The sequence below is a fragment of the Rhamphochromis sp. 'chilingali' genome (assembly GCF_963969265.1).
Source record: "Rhamphochromis sp. 'chilingali' genome assembly, chromosome: 1".
Lineage (NCBI taxonomy): Eukaryota > Metazoa > Chordata > Actinopteri > Cichliformes > Cichlidae > Rhamphochromis > Rhamphochromis sp. 'chilingali'.
Genome location: NC_137929.1, coordinates 65,294,096 through 65,314,059, shown reverse-complemented (window position 1 = coordinate 65,314,059; position 19,964 = coordinate 65,294,096). Strand labels below are relative to the sequence as shown.

Genomic DNA, 19,964 nt, shown 5'->3' with positions numbered 1-19,964 from the left:
CCAGACTGTTGCTGTTACAACTGACCCAGACTCCTATAGCCATGAACTAGCTAACATTACAGCCAACGGCTAAAACATTAGCACTAAAGACCTACACAGAATATATCCCCATAGACATACAAATAACATAATTTAAGTTTGATGAGTTTAACTGCAAAGCAGATAATGCTATTAGAAATTGAAATAAAGTAGAAAAAATTACTTTTTGGTATACAAATTACTTTTTTTGGTGTTAAATTGTCTGTGTTTAACAAAATGTGCTGATTTTTCACATGTGATAGCAGAACTGAGTTGGGCATGCACAGGATGAGTCACATCATTTGAAACTTAGCCCTGATTGGAGAAATTGGAAGTGTTACAACTGACCCACATTACAACTATCCCCGGTCTCCCCTACTTTATACAAAAAAATCGTATTTTATTTATTGTATCTCAAATTATAGCATCATAATGATTACAGGACATCAGATTACTTGTTCTTATCACTTAATAATGCAGAGTTCATCATATAGAAATAAAAAAAACTAGAGAGACGCGATTCGTCTCAACATACGCGCCTCATATTCTGTGATATGATTTACTTTGAGGTGTTTGACATGTTGCCACAACCAAACATGCCAACCCTCCCGATTTTTCCGGGAGAATCCCGGAGCCACCATTCTCCCGAATTTCCACCTGGACAACAAAATTGAAAAACCATATTGCAGAGTTCATAGCGTGGCTGAGCCAATTCCAGTTTCCAACAATGGCTGCAGCTACTTAGTTTTAATATTACTCTTATTTCTCTTTCTGGGTCGCAAAAAAAAGAACTTTTAACATATTTTCAGGTGAGAATGTAGCTGTGTAAACTTCAAATATCTGAGCCGACACATCGTCTTCAAACCCCCGCGGTCTTTCGCTACTCGGGTTAAACATGATATATGAGTCACTTTGATAACTTATAAATGTTATTGTTTGGCTTTTTCAGTGTTTCGTTTGTTCGTGAGTAAATCGGTTTGGCTGAGATTAAAGTTATTAGATTAAATTTAACTTTATTAATCCCTCGGGTGGATTCCTCCGGGGTTTTCACACAGCTGAATAAACGTCAAACAGAAAACTAATTAAACAGAAGTGTGAGACGGTCGAGAGTTTACGGCAGTGCCCGGTTATATTTTAGATAGCAAGGAGCAGACGGCTGAGTTTCACTCCACCGAGGGAGCTCGTGACGTACTACGCGGCTTTCTTTAGACCCTGAAGGGCGGGTCCTCAGGTGGAAGCAGCCTCTGGACACCCCCGCCGGCCAATAATAGGCCGGCCAATAATAACAGTGACATTTAACGTATTTTACCCGATAAATAAACCCTGTAAAATATATTTATCCCCCCAAACAGCCCTTTTGATTGTCTCCCTAATTCTGAGGTCTCAAGGTTGGGAAAGTATGGCCACAACACCTCACTCTTGGGGCACTTTTTTGCCACATGTATCCAAACCACGTCTCAGCTGTTTGTGGAGGTAAAATATGTCCGCACAATTACGCTCAGTCATTGTTGTGAGCGCGCGCGCCAAGGGGCTGCGAGACGTTTATACGGCCGTATTTCGCACATGACTATGAAAGGCGGAAGAAGAAGTAGTTCCTTTGAATGTAGACAATCCGAGTGTTATAGTTTCTTTCCACTGTGTTGCTGTTAATGATAAACTACAAATTAACCCTAAATTACTAAAAATATCGATATTTTAATGTGAGAATCGATTCTAGAACATCAATGATTGGTATCGGAAGAATCGATATTTCAGGATCGATCCGCACATCATGAAAGTAATAACCAGTTAACCTGGAAGACAGGACACTGTTGTTCACGTGAAACCGAAAGTAAACAGTATAGCTGGTGTTACTCCCTCCACTGTCTTTTATCGACGGCTCCAAATGAGATATAAATCCCCAAATATTAAGCGCAACAATGAGAAGTATTTGGATTTAACTGGTTGCTGTTTCTTGCAGGAGATTGAAGATGCTGCTGTTGCTCCTGCTCCTCACGAGCGGTAAGAAACTCTTATATACTTTATGTAAACAATGTTTATCTTGCACTCAGACCGAAGTTTTATCGCACAGGTATATACACGCAGTGTGTGAAATTACCGATGTAATGATGGCTTTATTTGTAAGAGAGCGAGGGGTGGTGTGAGAAAGTCTGGACCGACTTTGTGTTGAAAGTTTGAGCCTGGGAGAGGCTAACTAGCCGTGCTAAGCTAGCTCGGTGACACAGGTCATGGCTGCAGATCTGAGATAAAAGGCTTTATTGACAGGTCCGATAATCCTTTATATCACAACATCATTCTCAGACAGGTGACAGGAACATGCAGTGAAGTGGCCATCTATATCTGCTATTGTTACCGAAGTGTGACTGACTGGAATGTTACCAGTTAAAATCGAAAGCTTTTCTTTTTTTTGTTCAAAACTGTGAGGATTGTTTATTTCCTGTTTAATCTCGCAAACTACCACTGATGCGGTAACCGGAACTGATTCCCTCTGAAAAGTTTGATTTCACCGCAGCGTTTCACTAACTTCCCAGAAAATAAAACTAAGTTGTTTAAGTAAAAATCTTTTTCAAGGAAGCACCGTCAACATGCATAGTTTAGCTGGGCAGGAAGTCAGAAACAGTAACAGTCTAAAACAAAGCGACAACAAAAACCCAGTGCAGACTAAACTTCACTTAAAAGTATGTTGGAGAGTCGTGGACACACTTGCAGATTTGTGTCTGGGCTCTGTCAAAAAGTCAGATAATATAATATAGAATACAAATTAATAATTACTGAATTGATTACTGGTGAAAAGAGCAGAAAAGAGAGTTTGATTAACAATTTCATGGGGTTGTTTATGGTCTGCCTCCTGAAGTCAAACATAAACAGACAGTGACAGAAGATACTTGACCACATGAGTTATTTCGGTGTTACATACCAGTGATTTACAGTAAATACTACTTTGACACTGTTCCAAATGACACAGAACAAAAGTAATGCTCATAATAAAGGCTGCTATATAAGAACAGACATAAATAATGAAATCGGGATAAACTTTAAAATCTCTTTAAAGGCATCTTGATGCATTCTTAATCATCCAGGAAAGTAAATCTCCAAAAGTTGATTCTGTTCATCTGGACGTAGCGTTTTGTGGGAGGAACGTTTCGTCATCCAGGTGACTTCTTCAGTCTCAGCTGACTGCAGGTTTCCCCAACCAGTACATTTGCATAATGACTGAAACCAGCCCACTGAGGAACAATGGGCTGGGAGGTCAGTCTGTTAATCTTAATTATGCAAAATCTCATGACCAACAACCACTGACCAAAACCCACTGATCAATGGCCATGAGTAGCATTCAGAGTTGGGGAATGGCTGCAATCACAGCATTGTAAGATGGCGAAAGATGTACCCTTAGGCCCCCTCCTTGATTCAGAGATGGTCTTTCCCTTTTCACGTAATTGGCCTCTTTGACTCTGCGCTCAAACCAGCGTTCCTCCCTGTCCAGGATGTTACATCCTCATCATTGAAAGAGTGTCCACTGGCCTGTAGGTGTAAATAGACTGCAGAGTCCTGGGCTGACGAGGTAGCTCTTCTGTGTTGTGCCTATACTGTCCTTTTCCAGTATAGGTTTGATTACAGCTTTTACAGTTTTTAGTTGTTCTGGAAACACACCTGACATTAAAGAAAAGTTGACGATCTGTAACAGGTCTGACTCTAAAGTCTTTGAGACCTTTTTGAAAAAACTTGTTGGCAGGACATCTAAACAGCAGGAGGAGGAGTTCAGTTTACCTAAGATGTCCTCCAGGTCTTTGCTGTTTATAGGGTGAAACTGTTTCATGGTGTTTAAACAGTTTTTCGGTGGACACAGTACATATCCTGGATCTGCTGTTGATGTACCAATTGCTTGTCTAATCTTTTGGATTTTTTCTGTGAAGAATTTGGCAAAGTCATTGCAGGCCATGGTCGAATGAAGTTCAGCTGCCACTGACACAGGAGGGTTTGTTAGTCTGTCAACTGTAGAAAATAAGACCCGCGCATTATGGCTGTTTTTAGTGATGATGTCAGAGAAGTATGACCTCCTTGCACTCCTCAGTTGTAAATTATAATTGTGAAGTTTCTCTTTATAAATGTCATAATGAACCTGGAGGTTTGTTTTTCTCCATCTGCGCTCAGCTTTCCTACACTCTCTTTTTTCATTTTTCACCAGTGTGGAGTTTCTCCATGGAGACTTTTTCCTTCCAGAGATAACCTTCACCTTAATGGGAGCAATAGTGTCCATTACATTTAACATGTTAGCATTGAAGCTATTGACGAGCTCATTGACTGACCCTCTGGACAGGTCAGGTGTTAATGGGAAGACCTGGTTAAAAATTGCACTACTGTGTTCAGTTATACACCGTTTTGTGATCACTGTTGTTGATATATTTGTGTGGGCTGAGATTTTACTTTCAAAGAAAACACAGTAATGATCAGACAGGCCCACATCAGACACAGTAACCTTTGAAATGCTCAGGCCTTTGAAGATCAGTAGGTCAAGAGTGTGTCCTCTATTATGTGTGGCCTCTGTTACATGCTGCGTCAGCCCAAAGTTGCCCAGAGTGTTACTCAGGTCTTTAGTCCCTTTGTCCTGAGGGTTGTCCACATGGATGTTAAAATCCATGTGGACATCATCTTATCACTCATTAGCTTATTATTCAAACATGACAAGTGAAATCTCCGCAGCTTAAACATGTGAGAGGTTGATCGTGCAGAGAATCGCTGAGCGTTATGTGAGTGCGTGTGTAAAAGCAGCAGGATATATATTTTAGTTCTGCTGAGCCAAATAAGACGGGTCAGGGTGAAGAAGTGACAGCCAAAGAAAAGCTTACCACAAAACGGAAAAGTTATGACAAATCAGACTATAAGGCAAAAAGAAAGTGCAGCTTTATGGTTTCATGGACAAAATAATTTCTGTGGCTGGACTATGACAAGCTAAATAACATGATGTTCAAATCAAATCACTTTTATTGTCACATCACATGTGGAGTACACTGGTACAGTACATGCGAGTGAAATTCTTGTTCTGCCGGGTGTGTTGTTGGTTTTCCCTTGATTGCTGAGTTGACAGGCGCCTTTGTTACTGGGACCAGTACTTTTAAGAAAGACCCCATTAGAAGGAATGAGGCGCATGAGGAATGCATCATTGCTCAGTCTGTAGTATTTTTCCCAGAACAAACACCAATTGCAAATAACATACTAAAAATAAACCCGAAAAATCTGTTTAGAACAGCGTACTATGTTGCAAAGAGTGAATTACCACTGGCACAATTTAGCAGTCTTTGCAAACTTCAAACAGAAAACGGCCTCGATCTTGGTTCCACTTGCCTCTTACCCGTGACTTCAGTGGAAATTTCAAATTCAGGATCTGACACAGACTGATTCATGTCCTACACAGTTCTTACAAGTTCATAGAAATTTCTGTTCAATTAGAACCAAGTATTTGAGTTGATGATTGTAATTTTTATACAATGTTGTAATTTGTTTTTCAACATTTTTTTGATTAATGTTTTGTTTCCTTTACAATATTATACTTTAATGTATAATATTGTAACAGAAACAAAACAGGAAACAAAACATCAATCAAAAAATTGCTCTCTTTTTATCTGAGTTACTGTGGTACGACATTATCTCCTCTTTCATAAAGGATGCACCAGTGCCTCCTCTAGTAAATTAGGTAATAAAAGAAAAAAATTAGTATTTAGAGGACTCTGATCATGACTGCAGATACTTCAGGGCAGGGGTCTCAAAACCTAAATGAGCTGTGGGCAAATGCTGGCACTGTCATCTCATGTGAGCACCACTTTAGTGTGCAAGTAGTACAAAACAAACAAACAAATAAGAAAAAACCCATTAATATTTCCAAAAATGTAGTGTTTGTTTTTTAAAATTTCAAATATTGTAGAACAAGACAAAACTGCAAACGTGAACGCATTTTTATTTTCTTCTCACTCTTAACTGAAGCTGCGAGTCCTAGTTCTGCCCTGGTCCTCCTCCATTAGGACATGCCTAGAAAAACCTCAGTTTGGAGGCATCCTTGTAAGATGCATGAACCAGCTCAGCTGCCATCTTTTGATACGGTAGTACTCTAAGCCTAAATCATAATATAAAATGAGTAACAGTAGGGTGGACATTAGGTAAGGCTGCACTTTTTGCAGCGATCTTGTTTAGAAAACTATTTCTGTATCAGTAATATGTTTTCTTTTTGTCTGTTAATAATCATGTGAAACTGCACATGCTTCAGCAGCTGGAGCCCAAACTCCTCTCCTGTCATTAAGGCCACCTGGTGAATAATTCCTCATATCCTGTATCTGATTGGTCTGTGGGAATGTGTCGATTTTAAACTTTAAAGATCAGCAAATATCTGAGCTCACAGTTTTCTCCCTCTCTTTTCACACACGCAGTGTTTCAGATATTTATAAATACAATCTTCTGAATATTAGCTTCCACTAATTAGGCAAAAAGTAAAGTCTGATGAAACTATGTCTCTTTCATTTTACCAACAAACTTATCTGATAAGAGTAGTAGGAGGAGTTCATTCTCTCACACTTTCCATCCTGTTCATCCACTTTTCTGTTAGCCACGCCCCCACAGGTGAACCAGCAAATCACTGCCTCCGTTCTCACAAACGTCTGATCTGTGGCCGGCCGGACTTCATTCCACAGATGTGCTTTAACAAAGTGTGAAGCTGAACTCTGAGCTGTGACAGTGAAGCAGTGTGAGAGTGTCAGTAGATGATCAGCAGAGGAAAGTGAAGCTGCTGTGAGCTGATGTCCTGAAGGGCTTTTAAAGAGTCTCTGAGTTTGACAGGAACATGAAGATGTTTGTGGTGTTTGTGATCCTCCTGCACGGTAAGTACACCTTCCTCTCTCTGCTCTCATCATCAGCTTTTCTTTCATCTCTCTCTCTTTAATGTGTTGAAGTGCAGCAGGAGGAGATTTCCATCAAACACTGGATTCTGATTCAGATCAAACTAACAATCCAAAGCAGCAACTTTCAAATCACTGGATTCTTCTTGGTGCCTTTCAGATGAGCTCATGTTACAATCAGCTGTGTGTGTGTGTGTTTGCTTCCTGTGTTTTTTGCACTGATCTATGAATGAATCATAGATTCCTGGATACCATCCAAAAACTGAAGAAGTCAGTTGGACGAGTGATGATTCACTTCTGCCACTGAAAACGCTACGTATAGATGAACCGAATCAACTTTTTGGGTTTTCCTTATTCTCTTTAATAGGACTGCATCATCTGTTTTTACTTCAATACCTTTAATAACCTCTCCTTTGTCAGGTATTTTTAATCTGCCTACATCCTTGTAGAAAAGTTAACATAAAGTGTGTATATTGGAAACAATTAGCTTCTCATAAGAAGCATCTGATCCAGACTTTAATACTCTGCCTGAACACAAAATGTGTCTTTGGACAGCAGCAGGAAAACCCAATGGTCCGACAGCCGTTGCTGTTATACTTCTTCACCGTGTGATGAAGACATTTATGTCAGGTCTGAGTGGACCTGAAAGGCTGGTGCCAGAGGCAGGATTTTAGTTTAGTGAGTTTCTGTCAAGTTACCTCAAAGTGTTCTGGAAAAAGCAGTTCTCTGAAAAAGTTCATTAGGAAACATTGAAGCTCCATCAGTCTACAAACAGCGAGAGCCTCTATAGTTCTTTCACAGTCCATAGTGGAAAAACTACATTTCTATGTCATATATAGATTCTTAAGAACCACGGGATTCCTCCTTTTATTGATTTACTTTATTAAAATAGGATCACTGTAATTTTCATCTCTTTTGTTCCTTGTTGCTGTCAGAGGATTTAACTCTGCTGAGGTTGCTGCTGAAAAAAGTCAGAGACTGCGACGCCAGCTGCTGTTGTAGTAAAAAATTTGTCTGTGAGCTGTGATACTGATATCTGTTAACTCTGACACAGCTCTAAATCGACAGAAATTCATAATGTTTTAGTTGGATATGCATTTTGTACAATTGTTTGTAGACAAAGGTTTTTGAGATTTTAAACCCCACTCTGCACAGTGGGGACGTGGACGCTGGTATGGTTTGGCTGCCGCTGCTCTCTCTATACTTAGAGCTTGGTATACTTAGACTAGCTTGTTGTATCGTCTGCACCTGTGCCTGTAATGGCTGCATGGTCTGGTGTGTTGTGCTTCATTGTCTTAGCTGTTTGGCCTGTGTTCTCTTGGCCATTTTTACTGTCACTTGTTGGCTAAATCACTGGCATTTACTGTCCACATGATGAGCTTTCTCCAAAGGGTAGCTGGCCGGCCTCTCCCTTAGAGATAGGGTGAGGGGTTTAGCCTTCCAACAGGGGCTCAGAAGGGGGCTGCTGCTCCTCCTTTTCAAAAGGAGACAGTTGAGGTGACCTATGATGCCTTCTGGAGATCTCCTGGGTAAGCTATTCCAGACATGTCCAACTGGGAGGAGGCCCCAGGGTAGACCTAGGACATGGTGGAGAGATTATATCTCTCAGCTGGCCTGGGAACGCCTTGGTGTTCCCTAAAAAGGCTGGAGAAAGAAATGGATAGATACTATAATTATAAAAGGATTATAATGCTCAACCTTTCCAAAAGAAATATGAAACATTGTCTTGCAACAAAAAAACATTCAAGAAAGAAGACAGAAAGTGAGGCTTGGACTCTATGGATAATGGTGACGTATGTTTTTGACACTGAAAAAATAAAACACTGCTAATATCCTTATTCAAAAATCTTTCTCTCACTTTCGCAACCCTTGGCCGTGCGCTACGTCCGTTTTTTTTCCTCCTTCTCCATGACTTGGCGTGGTACTGAAATAGAGAGACACGAGCCTTCGCTGACACGGCCCCATAGACCCACCCATCTCCTGTAGCTCAAGACTGAAGCTCAAGTTTTTATAATTTTCACTCTTTAACAATTAATTTTCTAACAAAAGAGTTTTAATCAATTTAAAAAAAACTTAGTTATCCTTCATCCTTCAGCTGTCTCAGCCTCTTCAGCTTCCAGAGAGAAACATGTATAATGCATGTTTTTGCCAATCCAATCAGTCCATTTTTGTAAGTTTAGCTTGTGTTATCTTGCCCTGCTCAGTATCTGAGAGAATGTTTTGGAGGAATAGTGTTTCTCTTCACTGCTGCACAGAACTGATGATATTCTGATTCACGGTGCACTGAGGTTATTCAGGGTGCAGCCTGTTCACTCATTTTAAAATGTAAATAACAAAGAGTTCGTTCCTTGAATTTATGTTTCTGATTACATTTAGTATTTCTTGTTTTTTAGTAAATTTGGTTTCTTTCTGTTTGTGCTCAGTTTCCCAGTATACCACATTGGCTGTTGTGGTAGAAGTTTATGAGGGAGAAAGATCTGTCCTCCTGCCCTGCCTGTACTCAGGTTTCATACCTGAGGACTCCACAGTTATCTGGACTCTCAATGATCTTGTTCCCAAACCTGTCCACCTACGAGGAAAAGGAGGAGATGATCTTAATGGGCAGATCCAGCAGTACAAAGGGCGCACATCAATGAATCCCTATGCTCTCATCACAAAAGATTTCACCCTTACTCTGAGAAGGCCAACAAAGACTGACTCCGGCAACTACACCTGCTCCATCAGTGCAGGAGAAAGTGAACGGAGACTGAGAAGCATCCAACTGCATATCAAAGGTCAAACCCTAAAACCTGCTGTACTTGTAGGTCAGAAGTCAGTGCTGCAGACAAAGGTCACGTAAAGCTGAAGATAACTAAATTGTTCTAAATGTCTTGATGAAACCAGCGCAGTAAGAAACTAGGACTGCTGTGGAAGCCACACCAAAAAGCTGAGCTCAGTCACTCAAAATATGACCTTTTACACATCAGCCAATTTGAAACATTCAGAATTTCCTTTCCTTAGATGTGTCAGAACAAGTGATTTGATGATAAGCAGGTGATTTAATGCCCATAATATTCATTGTGATCCCTCACCCATTTGTGAGTGTAGCAATATTACATAAATTCCAGTTACAATAGAAAACAAAAAGAGCCAAAGACTGTTTTGGTACATTATTAATGTTTACAGAACAGAATCAAAGATCAGGAATGTGGATACTGAACCAAGCTCCATTTACAATCAGTGTCAGTGCAGCTGATTCTACGGTTGTTTTCTTATCCTCTCAGACCAGCAGGTGGACATGAAGGTGGAGGTAGGCTCACAGTCTGTCATCCTGCCCTGCAAAACAAAACCTAACATACCCGAGGCCACCAGAGTGGAGTGGACTCGCTCTGACCTCGGACTCATGGTGGTCCATGAGTATTCAAATCAAAGTGGCCAACTTATGACTCAGGACGAAGTTTACAGAGACCGAACGAAGATGAATGAAGACCTGCTGAGAACTGGAGACCTCAGTCTGACCCTGAAACAGCCCACAGAGAGAGACACAGGACGATACATCTGCACCATCTACAGGGACAAAGACATCCTCAGATGGAAAGTAGTGCTGCAGGTCAAAGGTCAGTGCTGTACTTACAGGTCAGAGGTCAATGTTGTGGACACAGGTCAGAAAACTTTTCGTTTTCTTTTCATCACAGAACGGTTTCCATCCTGGGCCACAGCTCTCCTGGTTCTCCTGATTCTTCTTGTTATTTCCGCGGTTCTATTATTTCATTTCCGGCACTATTTCATGAAAGGTGAGTGTCTCCTCCTACACTACCCATAATGCCGATGGTCAGCAGGTGTCCTCTGGTGGCTCCTTGACTGTGGCTCACACAAACTTGTTCCAGAAGCTGAAAGAGTTGAGAGTTACAAACAGATGATACAGAGAGCTGAAGAGAAACTTCCAGGTTTGTTCCAGAAGTCAGAAAACCTCCTTCAGACTCAGTCATTGATCAGTGAAACAGCTCCACAACATGACTTTACTAAACAGTGTGTGTGCTTCACTGCATTGATCTGACACAGAGGCTGCATGTGGACAAGCTGTTCTTCTTCTGTGGTGGTAAACAGCAGCTGACATGGAAACATGTGCTGACAGTAAATGTTGCAGCAGCTTCAGTAAATGTTCCTCCTTGAGTTGTGCTCAGTCATGTGGTGGAAAGCTTCAGATGTTCAGACACATGAGATCTTCATGGTTTCTGTGCTGATGTGTGTGAGACATGGCCGACTGTGGAGGCTCAGTCTGTCTGTTCTTCTTCATCCAACATGTCTGCAGCACTTTACAGGACGCTGCAGACTAGTTACCAAAGAACGAGTCAGGAACACATCAGGAACAAACTGAGACACAATCTGACTGAGACTAGAAGACAAGGAGGGACAGGGAGGTCATGTGACCACCACAGCTGCTGCTAATGTCATCATGTTGTGCTTTGTTGTTTTCTCAGTTTACATGGTGGAGGTGGATTCAGGGGAGGAGTCTGTCCGGCTGCCCTGCAAAGCTATAGTCGGATTCCTTAAAGACATTAAAGTGGAGTGGACAAACAGAGACAACAGGAAGATCCACATATATCAGAATGGCTCTGATCAGCCTGGAGAACAGGACGAGTTTTACAGAGAACGAACGAAGATGAAGACAAACTTGCTGAAAACTGGAGACCTCAGTCTGACTCTTGAATATCCCACAGATGAAGACACAAACACCTACACCTGCCGCGTCTACAGTATGAAGGGAGACATCTTGTTAACAAAAACTGTGAAACTCGGTGTCAGAGGTCAGTGCTGTTGTCATAGGGCAGAACGTAGTTCATTTTTATTTGTATTTCATATGATATACATTTATGAGATTTTTAAGACTAATTTTCCTCAAATATTTTAACCTTCAACTCAATACAGTTCCTCAGTGATTTAGAAAGGAAGAGTTTATTGATTAGCAGCAAGTTGGTTGAAATTTACCAGCATAAAGCTAATGGAGCATTTCTTAGAACATGTAGAAAATGAGACAACCCATATGGAAAAGATATATATATAAATCTTATAAAGTTTGTATCTGTCTTGTGTGAAACTTGTATGAAACGCATATAAGAGTGAAAACAGATATATAATTTTTCAAGGGATCTTATAATGAAACTTGTATGTTTTGGATACTTACTAAAACAATGTATTAAAGTAATGAGAAAGTGGCCAGTTTCATGAGTAAATCATGTAAGCCTTATATGATTTACTCATGAAAGTGGCCACTTTTATGAGTAATCACATATAAGTTCTTACTATTTCTTTTCCATATGGGACAGTTTGTAAAAGTTTTTCAGCAAATTTGAAAAAGGATGATTAACATTATCTCATGGATTAGTAAATGACACACATATATGTATACACACACACACACACACACACACACACACACACACACACACACATATAGATAGATAGATATATCTATATATGTAGAACAACGTCTCTCTGAGATATTTATTTACGTACGGATACAAGAACTATTTCACACCACCTGTAAGAATATAATGCAAAATATCTGTCTGGCAGAGAATCATCTGCACTTACATTTTTGCTGGAGTATGAAATGTTTTATTTAAATACTATTATTACTAATAATAAACATGCATAGCCAATTGATCTGTATCTGGAGCAGAAAGCCTAGCTAATAAAGAAAGTTGATGATCACTTTGTTAATAAACATGATCTCTGACTGGGGTCAGGTAACACAATTAAAGCCTGGATATCCTGAATTTGCTTCCCAAGATGCCCCCAGGTAACTAGTTGTTTCCTGCAGTGAGCTACTTGATTCTCTTTCAAAGAACAACAACAAAGCTTGTCTCTGGACATGTGACAGTGATGTTGAGGTCTTTAAGAAACAGACAGCTGTGACGCTGATTGGAAAAACAACAAAGGCAATATTGTCTCTGTTCAGTGGCATAATCTGACTGATTAGTAAAATGTGTTTTGACTTGAAATATTTCACTTCAACTACTAAATGTAAATCATGCTCAGTGTTGCTGCTTTTTTCTGTATAGCTCATATTTTTGGTGTCCTCTCAGTTTACACAGTAGAGGTGGTTTCAGGGGTGGAGACTGTCCTGTTACCCTGCAAAACCAGGACTAACCTGCCTGAAGATGCTAGAGTGGAGTGGATGGACAGTGACTATGAGAAGGTCCATGTTTATCAGAATGGCTTTGACCAGCTGGAAGAACAAGACCAAGATTATAAAGATCGAACACAGATGAATAAAGAACTGCTGAGAACTGGAGACCTCAGTCTGACCCTGAAGTACCCCACAGACTGGGACACTGACATCTACACCTGCACCATCTACAGCAGGGAGGGAAACATCCTGAAAAAGAAACAAGTGAAGCTGAAAGTCAGAGGTCAGTGCTGTAGATCAAGCTCAGGGATCAAAGCAAAGTTAGTTTTCATTTGTACGTAGTTGTGGTAGCGGGTCTTGCCACTGTCGATGCTTTTCAGTAAGGATAAGAGTCAAGTTGTGGTTTGCACACACTATAAATACTTCTAATTGTATATTTAACGTGCCTGGCTGTGGAGTGCCGACTGCTCACAAGCTCATGCGGATGTCTGCTGTGCAGTTTCCTGTATAAGAGGAAAAAGGTTAATGAGCTATGGAAGACAGGTCCTTCAGTTTTACAGGCACTGTTTCCACACCACTCTACAGCTGTGCAGTTAAAGCACGCCCCAACAGCCACATACCCCAGGGTGAGCTAGAAATATGTTACAAGGATCCCAAACTCATCTGCCATTTTCTGGGCTTAAGAGAGAAACAGACTCCACTTGTTTGTGAGGTTACAGTTTTGTAAAAAGAACCTTGTGTCACATTATATAAGAAGAAAGCTCATTTTCTGCTTTGTTGTGCTGTCAGGTATCAAGGTGAACGGGGTTTCAGACAGCGAGTCTGTCCAACTGCCCTTCACAACCACAGAAAATCTGCCTGAAGATGTAAAAGCAGAGTGGATAGACAGAGAGAACAGGAAGGTCCACGTGTATAAGAACGGTTCTGACCAGCTTGAAGAACAGGACAAGGTTTACAGAGGCCGAACAGAGGTGAATAAAGACCTGCTGAAAACTGGAGACCTCAGTCTGACCCTGAAATACCCCACAGACTGGGACACAAAGACATACACCTGCACCGCCCACAAGGAGGGAAACATCCTGATGAAGAAACAAGTGGAGCTGAAAGTCCAAGGTCAGCGTGTGCTTGAAATCTGAACGCCATTTTTGACATTGATTTCTGCATCCATTTTCTTTTGCCTAATTAGTTCAGAGCAGAGGTAGGTGGGTGCCTGTAGCTTACCCCAGCTACCATGGGGCAGGAGGTGGATACACCAAGGATAGATCGCCAATGTGTTGCAGATCACAATCTGTTGTTAACACAGAGAGACAGACAACCATTCACATTCACATTTATGGGCAATTTAGAAGCTAACCAAACAATAATATCTTTGACCTGTGGGAGGAAGCCAGAGTACAGACAGTACAGACAGAACCCACGCAGACAGAAAAAAAAATGCAAAATCTTCACAGACAGACCCCAGCCAGGCGGTGGAGTCAAACTCAGGCAACAGTGCTAACCTTCTCGCCATTACCCACTTAATTTCTCAAATCATTTAAGCATATTAAAGGTGGTGCTTGATTCTTATATCACATTAGTGATGGTACGTCTGTCTGTGGTGTGGATCCAAACAGAAAAATAATTGTTAATAAACTTCTCAGTGGGCAGTGGCCTCGGGGACTGTCTGGAAGTGGGAAGCAGCCCAGCCAATGATTCAGTTTGCTTTGAGGAAACAGTCCATCTGATGTTATCAGATCATCAACTTTGAAGGAATTCATTTGATTTGACTGAATTCGATTTTCAGTGATGCTGTTTGACCTTGAATCTTTTTTAGAAATACAAATGTTCCATTTTATATCTACGACAAAAAGACCCAGACAAAAGCTCCACACTGACAGGAGAAATTGCTGTAAAGTAGGAAATGGACAAAAATAGCACCATCAGTCTCTGATCATCTCTAACATTTTGAACTTGTTTTCACTTTCTAGATATCTGTCATGTTACCTTCTACTCTCATATGCTTCTGTCCCTCAGTTTTCTCTACAACACTGAAAAGCCAGCTGCTGTCTGAACAGCTCATGTTGTCTTTGTTGTTGTCTCAGTCTGTCAGGTGGAGGAGGAGGAGGGGGTGGAGTCTGTCAAGCTGCCCTTCAAAACAACAGAAAACCTGCCCGAAGATGCCAAAGTGCAGTGGAAGGTCAGTGGTGATAGGATGGTCCATGTGTTTAAGAACGGCTCTGACCAGCCTGAAGAGCAGGACCAGTTTTACAGAGACCGAACGAAGATTAATAAAGACCTGCTGAGAACTGGAGACCTCAGTCTGACCCTGAAACAGCCCACAGAGAGAGACAGTGGAGAATACAGATGTAAAGTCTACGGGAAGATCAATAGATACAAAAAAGTACTGCTCAAAGTCAAAATCACAGGTTGTTACTTTTTCCTTTGATTCTTTGTATGTATGTGTTGTTGTTGTTGTTGTTTTTTAACTAGAATTCCTAAAATATGTTTGATATACACATGTGTGATAGAAAACATTTTAAACTTGACATGAAGACATTTGGATCAGGAATAAGTTGGCTTGTTTTTATATTTATTTACGTGTGTGTGTGTGCGTGTGTGTGTGTGTGTGTGTGTGTGTGTGTGTGTGCGTGTGTGTGTGTGTGTGCATGTGCGTGTGTGTGTGTGTGTGTGGATAGATAGATAGAGATCAATTTGGCTCAAAGTAATTAATATGGTGTGCATTTATAGTTCATTTCAGGTGTTTTCAGTTACTTAAAACAATTAAAAGAGAAAGGAGTTAAAATAAGCAATTTGTAAGATTTAAAGTAATTGAAAGTTTATTCTTGCTAAGTGGAGGCTCGACAATTTATTACTGCTTCATTCCTAAAGCTTAGAGTCTAAAGACCATTTATTTATTAATTTATTGAAAAAAGTTAGTACAGCAAGCCATAAAATAAACGATAAAAACCCCAACAAAAAACAGAGCCATTCATAACTCTGCACCATCTATGTTCAGAGATTGAGGCTCAAATCGGCTCAAAGTGTCCCATTTTCACTGATTGTTTCCCGACGACATGCTTCACGTGTGATATGGATCCTCTGCTGAAGGAATCTGCTTTCTATCCACAACCTGTTGATCCGTGTCTGACTAACAGCAGCGCAGGAAGCCCTGCAGTTACAGAGAAACTGTCTGAGTCCCATCCAGTCAATGCTGCTCAGTGTTGCTGCTGCTGGCTGTTCAGCTCATTTTCTTCTTTGTTCTATTCTCAGTCCCCAAAGTGGAGGTGGGTTCAGGCATTGAGTCTGTTCAACTGCCCGTTGAAATCAAAGCTCACCTGCCCAAAGACGTTAAAGTGGAGTGGAAAGATGGTTCATACAGAAAGATCCACATATATCAGAACGGCTCTGATCAGTTTGAAGAACAGGACAAGGTTTACAGAGACCGAACAGAGATTGATGAAGACCTGCTGAACACTGGAGACCTCAGTCTGACCTTGAAATACCCTACAGACTGGGACACAAACACCTACACCTGCATCCTCCTCAGCAGGGAGGGAAAGATTCTGCTGAAGAGAAAGGTGGAGCTGAAGGTCAGAGGTCAGTGCAGCCTCGTGTAAGCATGTATGCAAAATCTAAGGTCCATTTTTGGCATTGATTTCTTGCAATATGAGCCTAACTGTGACAAACAGCTGTTGTCAGTACTTCGCAGGGACTTGTTTCCATACAGAAGAATATCTGATGAAGTAGAACTTAAAAATACCAATACACATGATCACTGCAAAAGTATATTAAATGAAATCCAGATACTTATAAGCTGTGAACAGTGGTTTATTCTATTATTCTTGAACAAAATACAGAGTACTGGACCAACACTGAAGTCCAGGCTTTGTTAGCTGAGATTTAATTAGACTATTACCACCAGCATCTGCAGCCATTATAATTGGGAGCCAAGAACACTGTGAAGGCCCTCTTGTATCTGCTCCATTTATTATTTTATGCCTTTTTGCGGTCCTTAACATGCTTCAAAAATACATGAAATTTTGCACATGCTTCAGGCCTGGTTGACATATTTTATTGATTTCATACATGGGCATTTCAAGATGGCTCTAGAACACCACCTATACAGGATGTGATGAATTCCTACAGAGACACACTTTGAACATTCACACATACACATACATATGCCACCTGTAAGATTTCAACAATAACAACAACAACAACAAAAATCAGCCCAGGCACTAGGAGGTGATGCATCCATATGTTGTCTGCCATGGAGCCCAGACCTACAACTCCATCCAGGCTTTCCTGCACCCCTTTGATAGTCCTAGTTCACAATGGTGCCTGCATTTTTATTTCATCTGAAATATCTGGCCTCCTTAGTGTGCCTCCCAAATCTTAGCCACTCTCTTTAGATGTTCTTGAATTGACTGGAGTTTAGCCCTCTCAGTGCTCCTAATCTTCAGTTCCTGGATAGGTGGCTCTAAAGTGCTGCCAAAGTCCTTTTCTAACTTGACTGAAGTAATTGCTGTCCCACACTGTCTTCCTTCTCTCACCCCAACTGGTTGCAGCAGATGGCCCCACCCCTCCCTGAGCCTGGTTCTGCCGGAGGTTTCTTCCTGTTAAAAGGGAGTTTTTCCTTCCCACTGTCACCAAAGTGCTGCTCATAGGGGGTCATATGATTGTTGGGTTTCTCTCTCTCTACTGTACACTAAAAAAACCCACTTTAAGGCAATTGTTGTTGTGATTTGGAGCTCTATAAATAAAATTGAATTGAATTGTCAGAGGTGGAGTTTGGTAACTAGTCCATATCATGATGGACAGATGGCACGTACACAGGCTGGCCAGACGATGCAATTCTTGGTGACATCTGTACCTTTGGAGGAAAGCTCCAAGTTTGTTCCATCTGTGTCTAAGATCTTGTGAATTATTCTTGTGATAGGGTGAATCTCTTCTCTTCATCTTCGTCTGACTCCTGAAATCAATAGTAACAGTACTCTCTGTCTGAGTTTTCTATCTCTAAATCATCAGTTTTCTCCTTCTTTTACTGTCCCAGAAAATCTCCCATTCACTCTCATTCCCACAGATCCACTGTGGTTCTTCTTCTGGCTTCTTCTATCTCTTCTGTTTTGTTCTGAAATCTCATGTTGCTGTAGCCACTTGTACTTTTTCTCTTTTTCTGGGATTCTTTGCACCTCACTGTAGTCTCTGACAACTGGTGAGTGATGGGTTTTTCTCCATTCTACCACTGGCAGCATGTCCACTAAAGATAACGCTCCTGATGATAGAGTGCTAAATTGTGTAACTTCAGTTCGCTGACAGAGCTGAATATAAATGTGGAGCCATAGATGTGGCCTCTACAGATGCTGGTCTGGCTTCAGTCACCTTGAGACTCTGACTTTGTGTTGGATGATGCTGCCTCTTCCTTTTAATCATCGTTTGACACACTGTTGTTATTATCACCAGAAGATCTCTCTTAATTTACATATCAGCTTTCCTTGGACCCCAACGTTTTCTTCCTCCTTCTTTCCATGCGACATGTGCCTTATCATGTTCCTCTTTTGGTCTTTGATGTAGGCACCCAGGCTGTAAACACTTTTATTGCATGTTGCAAAAACAGTTTTAACCCGATTGGTCAAAACGTTGGACGAAGCCTTTAGACGCCATGTCAGCCTCATGTTTCATCTTCTGCACCTTTCCAGCATCTCCCTGTATGGAGACGTCTCTTCTCGCGTCACCATGGCAACCATCGCTTGTCATCCAGTCAGGCTTGTAGAGAGAGAGAAGGGGGAAAGAGAGCATTCCCTAACAGCAGAATTTATAGCCCTGTTTTTCTCTAGGAGAGTCCACCTTAAATCTTTATGCTTTCTGGTGCCATCACCATCCAGGCAGACCATCCACCTCAAATTCCTTCTCCCTGTTCATATCTGTTAGTGTCTAAGTCTAACAGTCTAAATCCAAAACTATTCTACAAAACATATCTCTGTGCAGTAAAGAATGAAACAAATGTGTGATACAATTTGTGAGGTCATTGCATAAAATACAATAATGGGGCTATGTGAGCCTTAAAGATAAAAATAAACATTATTGTCCTACAGATTTCTCTATAGCTCTGAACCTGCTGTCTGTCTGTCCTGTGTTTGTTGTCCTCTCAGTCTGTCAGGTGGAGGTGAAGGAGGGGGTGGGATCTGTCCAGCTGTCCTTCAAAACAACAGAAAACCTGCCTGAAGATGCCAAAGTGCAGTGGAAGATCAGTGGTGAAAGAATGGTCCACGTGTATGAGAACGGCTCTGACCAGCCTGAAGAACAGGACCAGTTTTACAGAGACCGAACGAAGATGAATGAAGACCTGCTGAGAACTGGAGACCTCAGTCTGACCCTGAAACAGCCCACAGAGAGAGACAGTGGAGAATACAGATGTGTAGTCAAAACAGAGGAGATCAAGAGATACAAAACAGTGTTGCTCACAGTCAAAGGTTTGTGTGTTTGTTTGTTTGTTTGTTATTTTCATAGTTCCTGTCTGACTGTCTTGTGTCTCCTCTGCAGGGAGAGTTCAGGTCCAGGATCAAACAGGGGACATCAGGAACAGAAGCAGCTCCATTGATCCGACTCCTCTGATGGCTGATCAATCAGTTTGATCTGTGTGTTCTTTGATTATTGATCAGTGATGTCAGAGTGGAGTCAGTGTGATGTTGTTGTTGTGTGTTTGAGACTTTTAGTGTCCATGAAGGTCTCTGCTGCCGTAGATCCTCTGAACTGTGACAGAGGTCTCACTCTGGAGGAAACTCTCAGCACTTTCATTTTATTTACAGCACTTGAGATTATTTATTTATTATTGATTATGATCGTGGCTCAAGAGTTGGGAGTTCGCCTTGTAATCGGAAGGTTGCCGATTCGAGCCCCGGCTTGGACAGTCTCGGTTGTTGTGTCCTTGAGCAAGACACTTCACCCGTTGCCTACTGGTGGTGGTCAGA

At 41.2% G+C, this 19,964-nt stretch overlaps 2 protein-coding genes across 2 annotated transcripts in view; both read left to right on the top strand.

Moving 5' to 3' along the window:
• Positions 1–19,964, top strand: part of LOC308405286 (butyrophilin-like protein 2) — a 78,031-nt gene that overhangs the window by 48,229 nt on the left and 9,838 nt on the right. The window lies entirely within an intron of this gene.
• LOC308400498 (uncharacterized protein) lies at positions 1,746–19,628 on the top strand (the record flags this gene model as incomplete). Its single annotated transcript, XM_080888237.1, has 12 exons — positions 1,746–2,019; positions 6,614–6,884; positions 9,326–9,676; positions 10,166–10,498; positions 10,577–10,675; positions 11,363–11,689; positions 12,971–13,297; positions 13,804–14,127; positions 15,096–15,419; positions 16,264–16,590; positions 19,146–19,466; positions 19,537–19,628. The coding sequence occupies exons 2-12, from the start codon at positions 6,848–6,850 to the stop codon at positions 19,626–19,628; spliced, it is 2,862 nt and encodes a 953-aa protein (XP_080744363.1). The 5' UTR covers positions 1,746–2,019; positions 6,614–6,847.